Genomic DNA, 13100 nt, shown 5'->3' with positions numbered 1-13100 from the left:
CATTAATGGCCTTTTTAAAATATTGCTACACAAAGCACAAATCAGATGTTCCCAGTTGCCTTCACTGATATTTATGTCTGAGAGAACGTTTCCACTATAGTCAAAAAGTTCAGAGGTTTTTCTGTAAATTTTATTAAGTTCTAGGGGTGTCCAAGTTTTTTCTGCGGAATCCACAGCTTTGTGTGTTGGGTTACCACCGCCCCTTCTTTTCATAGGTTTGCCACCTCTCTTTTTTTGTGCACTTAATATGCATGTTTTGCACTCGGTGTCTTTATGTGTATACCATTTAACAGGCACAATAGCGGTAGCTGAGTCACGTTTTAGGACATTACTTATTGTAGCAAAGCACGAGTGACAGAATTTTTTTGGGTGAATGCCTGCCCGATCAGAATAAAAATCAGCTCTGAAAATACTGTCCAAGTTCTTTATGTGCTCTTGGACAATATGTGATCGTCCAGGCAGAGTGTTTCCACATATTCGACACAGCTTGTTCAACCGAGCTAGGTGTAAATCCCCAGTAGCCATCTTGAACTTTAACAAAAATTTTGAAAAAAAAGTACCTAATGTTTGATACAATATCAATTCGTAATGTACTGATACACCTACAGTTCTTTTTTTATTCGTATCTCGTAACTATCTTGGAATGATTTTTATAAAAATTATCTGTGGGATAACTTCGTATCTGAAAATATTTTGCTTTAAGTTGGCATGGTGTCCACAGTCTTCAAAATGGAGGTTGAAAGTTTTTGTTTTGTTTTAGCTAGGCAACAAGCGAATAGCTTTGTATTTGAATTAATCTTATTGGTATAGGACTATATTTTATTTAAACCACTTAGTTTCCAGTCCTTAAGTTGGTTTATGTGATTAAAATGCCTATTAAACCTGGTGCTAGCTACCCTAAAATTTGTTTACTTTTAAGCGCAACTCGCCCCAGTCCTTATTTTAAATTTTTTTTTGACATGCGCAGTCTGAGTTTCCGAAATCTCGCTAGCTGAAACAGCCGTGTGGGATTAATTTTTGGCTTATCTAAAATTGTCAATTCAATGCCATGCAACGTGGTTAATCCGCTTATAAAGGTGGAGGCAAACCATTCCAACATTTCATTTCATCCAACGTGCAATTTTTGAAGTGTTGGATGAAATGTTGGACTGGTTTGAGTCACTTCAAAATTTTGAAAAAATTGAAATTTTTAGAAAAGAAGAAAGAAATCGTGTTGGACGATGTTGGACAAAGTTTAATCGCCGTCATCAAACATTTCATCCAACATTTTCGGCGAGATCAAAGGAATTCTCTATCTGAGTTACGTGAATTTTCACGTTGGATTGGTTTGGTGGTACTTTTCATCCAACATATAATCAATCTGTTGCAACTAAAGCATGAGGATAGTTCTACCTAGTCTCAAACTTCTCGGAAATTTCAAGCCAGAGGATGGTAGTTGAAGAAATTTTGGGACCAATTTATCAACCAAAGCCTTGGAACAGCCTTTTATTATATAGGATACTGCATTCAAAGAAATTCTGAACTGAAAGTGAAGTGATTGAAACGATTCTCCTGTCGCAAGAAAACGAAGAGTAAGGGCGAGTCTTTCTTCTGCCATGATTGATCTGTGGCCAACACAGTTGCTCATCTCGCCAGGTGATATCAGATGGGATACTTCATTAAGGAGGAAATCGAGATCCCCCACATCCATTCGAATATTTCCCTAAATCCGAATCTGTCTTCGATCTTTAATTCTTTAATGATATTACTAAAATATCCACTTTGTTCCCTCCCTCTTTATTCACACTTTTTTTCTGGGAGTTAGTTTTTCATCGTCTGAATCGAATTAGCAACATAAGCAGCTCTGCAGAATTCCTTCCGTCCGCCATTTTTTTCTTCAGGAATGAATGAACTCTATCGTTCGAATGTTTTCAAAAGCAGTCCCATAAACCTAAAATTTTGTTTCATCCAACATGCATTTTTTATCCAAATTTCATTCAACATGATAAAATGTATGAAAAGTTGAACTGGTTTGCCCCCACCTTAAGAATAGGGCGTTTTTTTTCTCTTATTTTTAATACTTTTTCCTAAGTAAACACCTAGAGTGTTTTAAAGCGCTATTGTAATCTTCCCTTTTAATAAACCTTTCGCAAAGGGCGTTTATTTGGCGCTTGGTAAAAGCATCAAAAAGTACAATCTATATTGGCTGAAATAATAGGTGCGGAAACCGACGGTGAAATGCATATGGGTGTGATTGACCCCAGTATTTTGGGCGGGGATAAAAGAATTCACGGAAATATTTTTTCGATTTAAGATAACAAATTTGAGTAAAGAGTTCAGAATAAGCAAAAAAGATAGTAAAAAGGGCTCATATAAGTGGACTTATCTTATTTCAGATAATAAACGAGGCACAAGCCAACCTCCCCTCCAGTGTTTTTCTACGCTTATTTTATTCTGACGTGACAGATCACCGACGTAAAATAGACCTGGGGACGAGGTTGAGCACAATGGTGAATCAGAAAATATGTTTATTTTAAGAACGGGTTCATTTTGACAATAAGTTTCTTAACACACGTTGACAATATCAGCTGTCCATTAGTTGAGTGAACCACTCAGACGATAATTTTTTCTATTTGTGTCAAACAATTAAACAAGGGGAGCGAAGTATTCCTGTTTGAGAGAACTATCGAAAAGGCAAAAAATACCCTGGAAGGTCACGATAGTAAAAATAGTTTTCCACTGCTTTAACGCCTCATAATATTTTTAGAAAATGTGTGGCTTTAAAAAAAGCCGTTTTGTTTTCAAAAGAATCATCTACTTGGAACTTGTGTATTTGGTCACAGCCTTTGTTCCCTCGCTCACTGCATGCTTTGCAAGTTCACCAGGAAGCAACAAACGTACTGAAGTTTGCACTTCACGGGAAGCGATGGTTTGTTTCTTGTTGTGATGAGCAAGTCTCGACGCCTCGCCAGCCAATCTTTCGAAGATATCATTGACAAAGGAATTCATGATATTCATAGCTTTACTTGAAATTCCAATATCAGGGTGGACCTGTTTCAAAACTTTGTAAATATAGATACCATAACTTTCTCTTCGGCTTCTTCGTCTCTTTGCTGTATTCTTTTTCGCACCCTTTCTCACACCTCCTTTCTTGGCTGCCATGCCTTTCCTTTTCTTTGGGCTTCCCCTTTTCGGACTAGCAGCTCTGGATGTCTTCTTTGGACTTCCTTTCTTTGGACTCCCTTTTCTTGGACTGGCTTTTCTTGGACTTACCATTCTTGAACTTTAATAATTAGATAGGTATTCAATCTTTCAACTGATCGCAAATTATGAAAATCTTTTTGTGTATTCTGAATTTATAGAAGGTTGCATGGATCGAAATTTACCGCCAATTTATATTCGAATGTGGGTATCCCAATGGGAGAAATTTCGTACCTAGGTGCTTCCTAGTACGTCGTCGGTACACAAAGTCGTTTTTTATGACTGACATGACCGTTCGTTCTATGGAATTAATTTTTTTAGGCAGTTGCAAAGATTTTTTTAATTAATAAAGCGCCTTGTTAAATAAATCCATCTTAAGCCAACTTTGGGAAATAATGAAATATATCACATGTGCAAGATATTAATCACAAGACTGCTAACTCAAATAATGATAAAAACAAGAAAAAATACTAGTAGAAAAATCAACAAAAAAATCGCAAAAAGAGCTAAAAAGTTTACCCTTAAAATAAGCAGTGATACTTCTAAGATCTATCAGATTAAAAAGTGGCAGAGATATCTTGAATCTATTTTATTATCCAGTAGAATCGTTAACAAATGCAGCGCCATCCTCAAAGAAAATAAATTCGAGAAGTTGTACCTTCCAGCTCGTTCCCAGAGATATCTTCGTTTCCAGGACCACTTGGCCAACAATTCGCCGCTGTTAAGTTAGTCAAAAAGAAAATACCTTGGGAACGAGGTTTGTCCCAAAAATAAAAATTCAGCTAACAAGCAATGAAAACAGGGCTGACATAAAAGCACTTCCAACCCTTGCGCTAAATTTGATCGTATGCTAATGCAAAACTATGACTAAAAAAGCCTTCTTCAAGTTTTTTAAAAATTTGTGGCTTTTAATAAAGCCTTTTTGTTAAACATTTAAATAATTTACTTTGACATTTTGTATTTGCTAACTGCCTTTGAACCTTCACTCACAGCATGCCTTGCGAGTTCTCCAGGTAGCAATAATGTGACAGCTGTTTGTATTTCTTTAGCAGATACAGTTTGACTATTGTTGTCAGCCGCTAACTTATGTGCTTCGCCAGCTATGCGATCAAATACATCCAATACAAACGAATTCATGATTTTCATCGATTCGTTTGACATGCCAACATCAGGATGCACTTGTTTCAAAATTTTATAAATATAAGTGCTGTAACTTTCCTTTCTTTTTCTTGGCTTCTTTTGAACCCTCTTGTTCGTTATAGCTTTTCTCTTTAGGGTTTTATCGCTTGCCATGTCAACAAATTTGTAAACAAAAACTTCCAATTGTAAAAATACTCCATTGGAAAAAATTAAATTTTCCAAGATAAGGCGGGAATTTTCGAGCCGTTTTTAAATAAAGATCATACAGGAAAAGGCGGGAATTCTCGAGCCTTTTTCATGAAATTAATGTCACAGAAAAAGTGCGGGAAATTTCGATCCGTGCTCAAAATCGATGTCACAGAAAAAGGCGGGAATATTTGAGTCGGCTTATAAAAATAAACTACAGGAAAAAGGCGGGAATATTTGAGTCGTTTCTCATGAAATAGATGGAACAGATAAAAGCGGAAATATTTGAGTCGTGAAAAGCAATAACAGGATTTAGAAAACAAAAGCCGTGCATTGTTTCCGTGGACAGGACGATTTTTTTAATTACTTTTTTTGCTGATAAAGTTTGCTGCCAGGACGTACTTGGAAGCAAGTAGGTTCGGAATTTTCTTATTAGACACCAACATTCGATTTTGAAATGGCGGTAAATTTCGATCCTCACAAAATTCTATAAATTCTAAACACACGAAAACATTATTATAACTTGCGATCAGTTGGAAGGTTGAGATAGCTAGCCATTTATTAAAGTTCAAGAATGGCAAGCCCAAAAAAAGGAAGTCCAGAAAAAGGGAGTCCAAAGAAGACATCCAGATCTGCTAGTCCGAAAAGGGGAAGCCCAAAGAAAGGGAAAGGCATGGCAGCCAAGAAAGGAGGTGTGAGAAAGGGTGCAAAGAAAAATGCAGCAAAGAGACGAAGAAGCCGAAGAGAAAGTTATGGTATCTATATTTACAAAGTTTTGAAACAAGTCCACCCTGATGTTGGAATTTCAAGTAAAGCCATGAATATCATGAATTCCTTTGTCAATGATATCTTCGAAAGATTGGCTGGCGAGGCGTCGAGACTTGCTCATCACAACAAGAAACAAACCATCGCTTCCCGTGAAGTGCAAACTTCAGTTCGTTTGTTGCTTCCTGGTGAACTTGCAAAGCATGCAGTGAGCGAGGGAACAAAGGCTGTGACCAAATACACAAGTTCCAAGTAGATGATTCTTTTGAAAACAATACGGCTTTTTTTAAAGCCACACATGCATAAAAAACATATTTAATGGTTGTGTGCTAGAAACGTTTTAAGTGCCTAAGAAAAATTATTTCAAACCAAATAGATCCTTCCGTTTGATAATCTCATTTGAATTAAAGTTTTTAAATAATTTAAATTTCAGCAAACTCATTTCCAGGGTATTTTGCCTTTTTGATTAATTTTTTAGCGCACTATAACGCCTTAAGGGTTAAGAGACCCTGGGAACGAGGATGAAATGTCAGAATAAAAATGTGACTTTTAATAGCTAACTGGCCACATACCAAGAGCAAAAACTGAAAATCGAACTCTGCATTAAATGCATAGGAAGAATATCCTGTTCACGGCCGTGGTCGGGAATTACAAAAATACCATGAAAGGAACCAAAAGATTTGCTTCTGGCAAGTTTGTGCACGTTTTCGTTAATTTCCTGTCCAAACTCGTCCCAAGGGCATCTTGTATGATGCGGGACGGGGTTGTTCCCTAGACGATGTTTTAATTATGTAATTTTTGTATATATATAAGCACATGTTTTTAAGTTTTATACCTGATGATGTAAGTATACTTACAAAGCTTCGTTTTAATTTAATTTAATAACATACACATATATTAAACATGTCGTTTTAATATGCATTTACTATGGCGAAAAGAAACTACTCAATATATACATTGCTACTACAAAAAGTATACCAAATCTAAATTTGTTGTCCCATGCTGCCAAGGGAAATGGTCCTGTAAATTTAGTTGCAAACATATTAATATAGCCGTAAAAAATTATCTTACTTAAGTGCTGATAATTGAAATTCAAGAAAAAAACGTTAATGTTTGTTTCTCTTTCGGCTTACGTCAGCATGGCATTGCGCTAAACAACACACAACTTAACTAGAATCGGAAAAACAGAACAAGAAATACAGTCTATTTATTTCACATACTATTTACTATAACAAGCATTGGTCGGTAAAAGTCAGTTATATACCTTAATGCCATTAATTTTCGCGCGCCTTTTATTTTCGCGCACCTTTCCTGCGTGAAAATAAAAGACGCACGAAAATTAATGGCATTAAGGTAAATATCGGTAAAAAAAGTCGGCAAAAAGTGAAATTTTGGCTAGGTGACTAATATTTCTTGCCGACTTTTTTATTACTCACCAAAAGTTTTTGGTGACTTTTTTTTTTCGACCCTTGCAAAAACACCACTTTTTGATGATTTTTTACAGACGAATTTTTTTTGCCGTTTTTTCTTCCTTGGTTGCTAATTTTTATCAGTTTATCCAATTACTCTTTATTTTCATACTATTTTATCAACATTTCCGGTGAAGGAAACAGGAAAAACCTATAAACATTTTTGTTACTGTTGTTGTTGTTTAAAAAACCCTTCAAAATCTCAACTTTGTTGATCATTTTGGTCTAGAAATTGGTCGGCAAAAAGTGACTAAATTCAAAAATTAAGTCGGCAAAAGTAACTAAATTTTGTCCAAGTGACTAATACTTTTGCCGACTAATTTTTTTGCCAACTTTTTTTTTACCAATAAGGTGAGAGGAATTAGTAAGAATATTATTTGAAGTCGTCCAGGTATTCATATAACGTAAAAGCAATACAAAGCTAAGATTACAGTAAATGACCGAATACACAGGCCCATGTTTGCACAAATGAATGTCCAGGTTGAAATCTCAAAAAACAAAAAAATCTTTCGCGAAAAATATATTGTGCACATTTTTTTTTCTGCTCGAAACTACCACTTTATAGGTAGTTAAATGGCTCTGTTTAAGGCAGCTGTTAACAATTTCCCTAATATTCAAAATTTAGAAAACATTCAGGCATTAAAGGGCCAAATGTACGTCTCTTCAAAAAAAAACACTCAGGGTAAAATCTCGACATAAAGACCTCGGCGTTTAATCGGTCATTTATAGTAACCGCTCTTAATAATTACGAAATGGATGTAAAATTTGAATCAAGCGCGCCACGCACAAAACGGGAGCAATAAAATCTTTTACAGTATATCACTACAAGAAATAAGAAGTCATGTATCTTCTACTTTCTGATAAAATAAATCCAGGTTATTCAAGCTGCCATCAGAGAAATCAAAAGATACCGGTCTATGCATCGGTACACTCGGTGTGCTGGCTTTGAATTGATCATTCTCTGCACGTTGGAGATGAGATTTTTCAATTGGAAATGCATTGTCCGTTACGTTGATGTCTCCATCCTGAAAAAGATTGTCGTCATCCACTGAAATACCTAAGCTGCTGCTGTTTTTTAGATGGTCACTGGACATTGTTCTTTCACTAGTTTGGTCAGCAACATCATCATCGCACGTTGCATCTTGTGCTTCAAAAGCCCTTGCAGCGTTACCTTGAGTTGCTTCATCGGCTTTACTGATGAATGATCTTAAAATATTTAATGCATCCGCAGCCTTTTCTCTGTGCGTAAACGTGTTCACCATTGCTGTGTTTTCCTCGTTCTCAAGCTCACATATCAGCGGTAGCACTCCTACTCTCTTATTCCTTCTATCAAACGTATTGTCGCTGCAGAAGCGTTGCGGTTGTTGAACGGTGAACGCTGAAGGTTCTGATAGTGATTTGAATAATTCCATACTGGTTCTTGTTCCAAGAAGAGGACTCAAGATTCCACTCCTTTTAGTCTTTGAGGCATTTGGAGAAATAAAAATATCTTGAGAAGCATCATGTGTTGGTTTACTGTTCAGTAACGTGCTAAAAGTGATGGAAAAATAATAACAACATATCCATGGAATCCTCTGAGGGTACTCCTGGAGATTAAATGTAAGTAACCGTTGGCTTGATGTAACTATTCTGTTATAGAAGTATTATGAGCTTGCGTTATTATATAGTCAAACCATCCAAACATTTCGTTTGCGGTAGTAATTACACTTAATCTCAACGTTTCATTTTAGCGAATAAAGTTTTTATTTTAAATTTAAAAAACGTGTCTTTCGCTAAGTAGTTTGAGCACTGGTACTGTACGCCAGCCAGAATTAAATTTTATTGGCTACTGATAAGCGGTCATGGTGCAGATGCGTTAGCCGATAGACCCGTGTCCATGATGTCGTAGTAACGATCCACACGCAAGGCCGCTGACTAGTCAAGCAGAAATTTTAAAGGTTTTTGAGGCTCAAATGGGAACTTTAAACATTCTAGAACCGTCTTTGTGGCAAAGTTGTCGTAATTAGTGAGGTTAACCACATCAAATATAAATCACCTCTACTGTTACGGATGACTATTTAATCGGAGAAACGGTCGCGAATTCGCAAATTAGAACGTTTCCGTAAGATAAATTTTCACGACTAGTGTTTTACAATAAGCTTTTCAATTTATCGCTTTATTATTTTATTTAAATTTACTCAAATCCAGAATTTTTTTTAAAAACTTTTAGTGAATAAAATTTTGCAATTTGAAAGAAAAATTTGAAAGACCAAAAACGGCTAAAAATCGCAAAATTCGCAAAATTTTGTCCAATTAAAGCAACTGACAAATTTAAATACCTTGATGTGTTAAAGATGGCGCTATTAGCAGAGTTAGTTTGTTCCTCGGAGCAGTTTTCCCCTTGAGTAGGACTTTGTCCGAGAGATGCATTTGAACTGCACGAAGCATCGTCAAGATCTCTCTCAATGTCTTCATCGTCTAAGCGGGTCAACATGGGATAAGTTATTCCTAACGCTTCCTGGAAGTAACTACGATAAAACGATGTATCATCGAAAGGTTGGCCAACATTGCCACCTCTTTTGTTTTCGGGCTGCAGAAATTTTACTACGTGATTAGAGAACTGAACTTGCTTTGTTTTGCTAGGACTGTTACCATGACCACTTCTTGGCGAGGAATCTGTACTGGAAGCTTTTAAGACTCTGTTAAATTCTTGCAATATCTTACTGGTATCAGCATTTAGCTTTGTTTGGTTTTGCAATGCGACATCATCGCGGATAATTTTAGATTCTGTGAAAATTTTATCCAAACTTTTTTGCTCAACTGTATTATCGACCGCAGCGCATCGTTTTCTATCTTCGGCACTCTTTGTGTAGTTTTTTTGCACACGCTCCGCAGAGTCCGGCTCCGCAGAGTCCGCCTCTGCTAAGTCCTGTTCAGCATCGGTACCAGTTATATAGTTGACTACGTGTTCTACTTCTTCAAAACAGTCCGAATTCAGATTATCGGGCTTTGGGGTGTCCGTTGCATCATCTGAGTCGTTTGGATCAATGACCATACTACTTCGAGACAAGAAGTCTTGGAAGTCAGGCATTGAAAGAATTTCTTTCAGTCGCACTTTGTCTTCTTCATCCAAGTGATCTAACGTTTTAACACTTTCCAGAAAGTCACCTTCGCTGGCATCACTATCATATTTTTGAATGAGTACAGTTTCTTCGTTTCCGATATCTGGTACTGTGAAACGGGACGCGTTTTGTAAAAATTCAGCCATTTTTCTTTTTTGTTCTTCGTTTTCTTCACGTAACTTTTCTTTTTCTTCTCTTAGAAATTCCATTTCTTCACGAATCCCTTCTAATATCAGAACACGCGAAGATAAGATTTCTTTTTCAAGTATTAAATTCTCAATGATGGAATCGTATTCTGTAGGTGACCGCGGTGCATTTTCCTTGAATCGATCTAACTCACAAAGTAATCGTTCGATTTCAGCTTCGTTAGTAGCTTTAACATTCTCAAGTTCTTCAATGTTCTGTTTTAGCGATTCAACCAGGCGTTCTCCATTGTAGATCTTACGATGGGAAGTTGCAATTTCATTGGTTAATTCGATGTTTCGCTTAACCAATGATTCAACGCCAGCTGTATTGTTTTCTGCGCTGCCCTTCGTCTCATTACGAATTTGCGATAAAGTGTCTATTAATTCTCTCATGCCATCTTTAACAAGTTTTAGATCGTTAAAATCCTCCAGTTTTATTTCCAAACTCTCATTTTTATCTTTCAACGTGCTAACCTCCTCCGTACTTGTATTTAGTTTCTCTAACAAATAACAACTCTCCCGCTTGTACTTCTCCACGGCTACTTCTTTTTGCAAGATTTCCTTCTGCAACTCGTTTAGATCCTCACGCGCGTGTTGATGAGAGTCTTGATAATTTTTCCGTTCTGCGTTCAAATCATTTAGAACCTGGTCCTTGTGAGAGAGTTCTTCTTTGGCTGAGTTATAGAGCACGGTTAAAAGTTGAACTTCTTTCACAACGTTGTCATACTTCCGCTTCAACCTTCTTTTATCAGCTTTAAGTTGTTTCCGTATTTTGTCTTTTCTTAGACATATCTGGTGTTTACTTCGAAGCAGTTGCAAGTCAGTAAACTGCTTCTTCACTAATTCTTCGACGTCTCCGGTCTGCTCCAGGTACGATTCAAGTTCTACCACTCTTCTTTTCAGTTCAAGAGCGTTAGACTTTTCGTCAACTAACTTCATATTTACGTCCTGCAGTTGACTCGTCAGTCGAGTTACTTCTTCATGCGACGAGTGTTCATTCTTCGAAGCGAGTTGCTTTACAGCGTGTAATAATTGCTCAAAACTTTGCTTCGATTCCTCGTGTTTATAACTAGACCCTGTCCCGTTAATAGTACGAGGTGCATGTTTTCCCTGCGGTGGCGAAGATACACGGACGGAAAGTTTGCTCAACACACTGTCTGTCTTTTCAAGCTTCTCGATCATCTTTCGCTTTTCTGTTTTCAAGCATTCGACATCGTTTTGAAGAGATTTGATCGTTTGAGTGTACGACCATACTTGTTTGTCTAAATCTGATTTGTTTATCTCCAAGCGATTGAGTTTAGATGATAGATTTGTTACACTCTCTTTCTGCATTTCCACGTCAGATTCTGACTGAATGTAGGTAGCTTCAAGCAAGGCTAGCTGTCCTAAAGTAACAGAACAAAATATTAGAATCGCCGCTTGACTTAATACAAACAACGCCAAATGATTGATATTTGTAAAACTTAAAACACATCTTGTTCGGTAAATAAACAAGATTACAATCTCGGGTATTAGAGCTCAAACAGATTCATATATATTTTCCGAACCCAAAATGACTATTTGTTTATGTTCAATCTTCGGCAGCGTTAAACCCTAACCCTAACCCAACGTTAAAAAGAGCAGTTATAGCAAATTGTTGTTTGATTGTACTAGCCATCTTGACATGTTACCATCCATATTTACTTGTGTACATTTCTCTTTGACGCGCGTTTTTGTTATATGTGGAAATTAAAAAGCGATTCTTAGCGCGAAAAAAGAGGCGAAAAACAAGCGCTAACTTTTCGTCCAGTGGAAATCCGGCTTAAATCCAGGTGCATGAAGTACAGAACGTTTTTTTAATTTAGGGCCATCGAAAGGCTTACGTCTTGCTTATATATAACTATACCTTTAAGAGAAACCCTCTCTCTGTTCAAATCGCTGTTTTTGTTTCTTTCTATTCGCAAATCAGCAACAAGTTCTTCCTGTTTTGTCTGAAGCATCTTAATAGCGTTTTCCTTGCTTGATAACACCGCTTGCAATGATGCTTTCTCAGATTTGAGTGTTTCAACCTGGAATGACAATTCTCTTACGGTAAAATCGCTTTCTTTTCGTATTGATACACGGTCTGCGTGTTGTTCGTTAATACGTTTGTTTTTAGTCACGATAAGCTGCAAATTTGCGTGTTCTTTAGTAATTTTATCATTTTCATCGCGAAGTTTATTTTTTTCTTCCTGACTATCACGGAGTTGTCTTTCCAACAATTGGTTTTGAGCAACCAACTCGCGTTGTTCGGTTTTAAGAATTCTCAACATATCTTCGGCTTGTGCTTTCCATTTCTGTCGAACTCGATTCTGCTCTTCGTCTTTTGTTCTACTCTCAGTTTTTAAACGTTCATTCTCGTTAAGCAAATTTTCTATGGTTTCGTCCTTCCTCTGTATTCTATCAAGTAAAAGCTTCATCTTCATGGATGAGATTGCAGGGACGGTATTGTCCATGGAAGCTCGGCTTTTTTGTTCAGATCCAAACACGCCACTCGAATAGCTTTTGTCAATAAATGCTGAATCAGCACTTGATTGAGGTAAAAAGGTGTCACTTTTAAGTTTAACGCTGGCATCTGGTAAGGAAATACCACTCGAAGATTTGACTATAACAAAATTTGTATGGTTGATAGTTACTAACTACACCGAGATGAATAACAATCGAGGCAAAAGAATCCTTACCATGGCGTGACGCAAGAGACTTTGATCTACTAATCAAACTTTCGTGCGAACTCACTAAATGTTTCTTTAGGGCCTCACTACTTGGAAAAGAGGTTCCCTCAACACAATACACACACGGTAAACGATATCCGGAGGTAGCCATTATATACTTCAAAAACCGCTAACTGAAAACGAAGCCATTGTAATGTAATTCTGCAAAATGAAAATCCGAGTCCGAAGCAATGCAGCGTCATCAATAAATAAACATGCTTCAAGAATTTTAACCTCGTCCCCAGGACTGTTTATATCGCCGTCTCACTTTAGAAAGACAAACAGTCCTGAAAACAAGGTCACAATTTAAACACTTCATTTTTTAACCCCTATAATCATTTAAAT

General features: G+C 36.9%; 4 protein-coding genes across 4 annotated transcripts; 1 reads left to right on the top strand and 3 right to left on the bottom strand.

The window, feature by feature from the left end:
• Nucleotides 1–2778: 2778 nt before the first annotated feature.
• Nucleotides 2779–3338, bottom strand: LOC130636493 (late histone H2B.L4-like). Its single transcript, XM_057446232.1, has one exon. It carries the CDS (start codon nucleotides 3253–3255, stop codon nucleotides 2794–2796), a length of 462 nt encoding a protein of 153 aa, XP_057302215.1. The 5' UTR covers nucleotides 3256–3338; the 3' UTR covers nucleotides 2779–2793.
• A 128-nt stretch (nucleotides 3339–3466) lies between these two features.
• LOC130636490 (late histone H2B.L4-like) lies at nucleotides 3467–4552 on the bottom strand. The gene has a single exon (XM_057446229.1). It carries the CDS (start codon nucleotides 4471–4473, stop codon nucleotides 4123–4125), a length of 351 nt encoding a protein of 116 aa, XP_057302212.1. The 5' UTR covers nucleotides 4474–4552; the 3' UTR covers nucleotides 3467–4122.
• A 255-nt stretch (nucleotides 4553–4807) lies between these two features.
• Nucleotides 4808–5671, top strand: LOC130636489 (late histone H2B.L4-like). Its single transcript, XM_057446228.1, has one exon. The coding sequence runs from the start codon at nucleotides 5081–5083 to the stop codon at nucleotides 5525–5527; it is 447 nt and encodes a 148-aa protein (XP_057302211.1). The 5' UTR covers nucleotides 4808–5080; the 3' UTR covers nucleotides 5528–5671.
• A 557-nt stretch (nucleotides 5672–6228) lies between these two features.
• On the bottom strand, nucleotides 6229–13002 carry LOC130636488 (early endosome antigen 1-like). Its single transcript, XM_057446227.1, has 4 exons — nucleotides 12726–13002; nucleotides 11912–12649; nucleotides 9059–11411; nucleotides 6229–8270 (listed from the first exon to the last, which is right to left on the bottom strand). Exons 1-4 carry the CDS (start codon nucleotides 12865–12867, stop codon nucleotides 7580–7582), a joined length of 3924 nt encoding a protein of 1307 aa, XP_057302210.1. The 5' UTR covers nucleotides 12868–13002; the 3' UTR covers nucleotides 6229–7579.
• Nucleotides 13003–13100: the final 98 nt, after the last annotated feature.

Source organism: Hydractinia symbiolongicarpus, chromosome 3 (genome assembly GCF_029227915.1).
Source record: "Hydractinia symbiolongicarpus strain clone_291-10 chromosome 3, HSymV2.1, whole genome shotgun sequence".
NCBI classification, from domain to species: Eukaryota; Metazoa; Cnidaria; class Hydrozoa; order Anthoathecata; family Hydractiniidae; genus Hydractinia; species Hydractinia symbiolongicarpus.
Note: the sequence above shows the minus strand (reverse complement) of the source record. Positions and strands in the feature narration are given on the sequence as shown.

Excerpts from the sequence above, each read along its gene's own strand:
- LOC130636493 (XM_057446232.1), bottom strand. The coding sequence starts at position 3,255 with ATGGTAAGTCCAAGAAAAGCCAGTCCAAGAAAAGGGAGTCCAAAGAAA.
- LOC130636490 (XM_057446229.1), bottom strand. The coding sequence starts at position 4,473 with ATGGCAAGCGATAAAACCCTAAAGAGAAAAGCTATAACGAACAAGAGG.
- LOC130636489 (XM_057446228.1), top strand. The coding sequence starts at position 5,081 with ATGGCAAGCCCAAAAAAAGGAAGTCCAGAAAAAGGGAGTCCAAAGAAG.
- LOC130636488 (XM_057446227.1), bottom strand. The coding sequence starts at position 12,867 with ATGGCTACCTCCGGATATCGTTTACCGTGTGTGTATTGTGTTGAGGGA. Across the intron at positions 12,650-12,725 it reads GTCTCTTGCGTCACGCCATG|TCAAATCTTCGAGTGGTATT; the intron begins GTAAGGATTCTT and ends ATTTTGTTATAG. Across the intron at positions 11,412-11,911 it reads AGAGAGGGTTTCTCTTAAAG|GACAGCTAGCCTTGCTTGAA; the intron begins GTATAGTTATAT and ends CTGTTACTTTAG.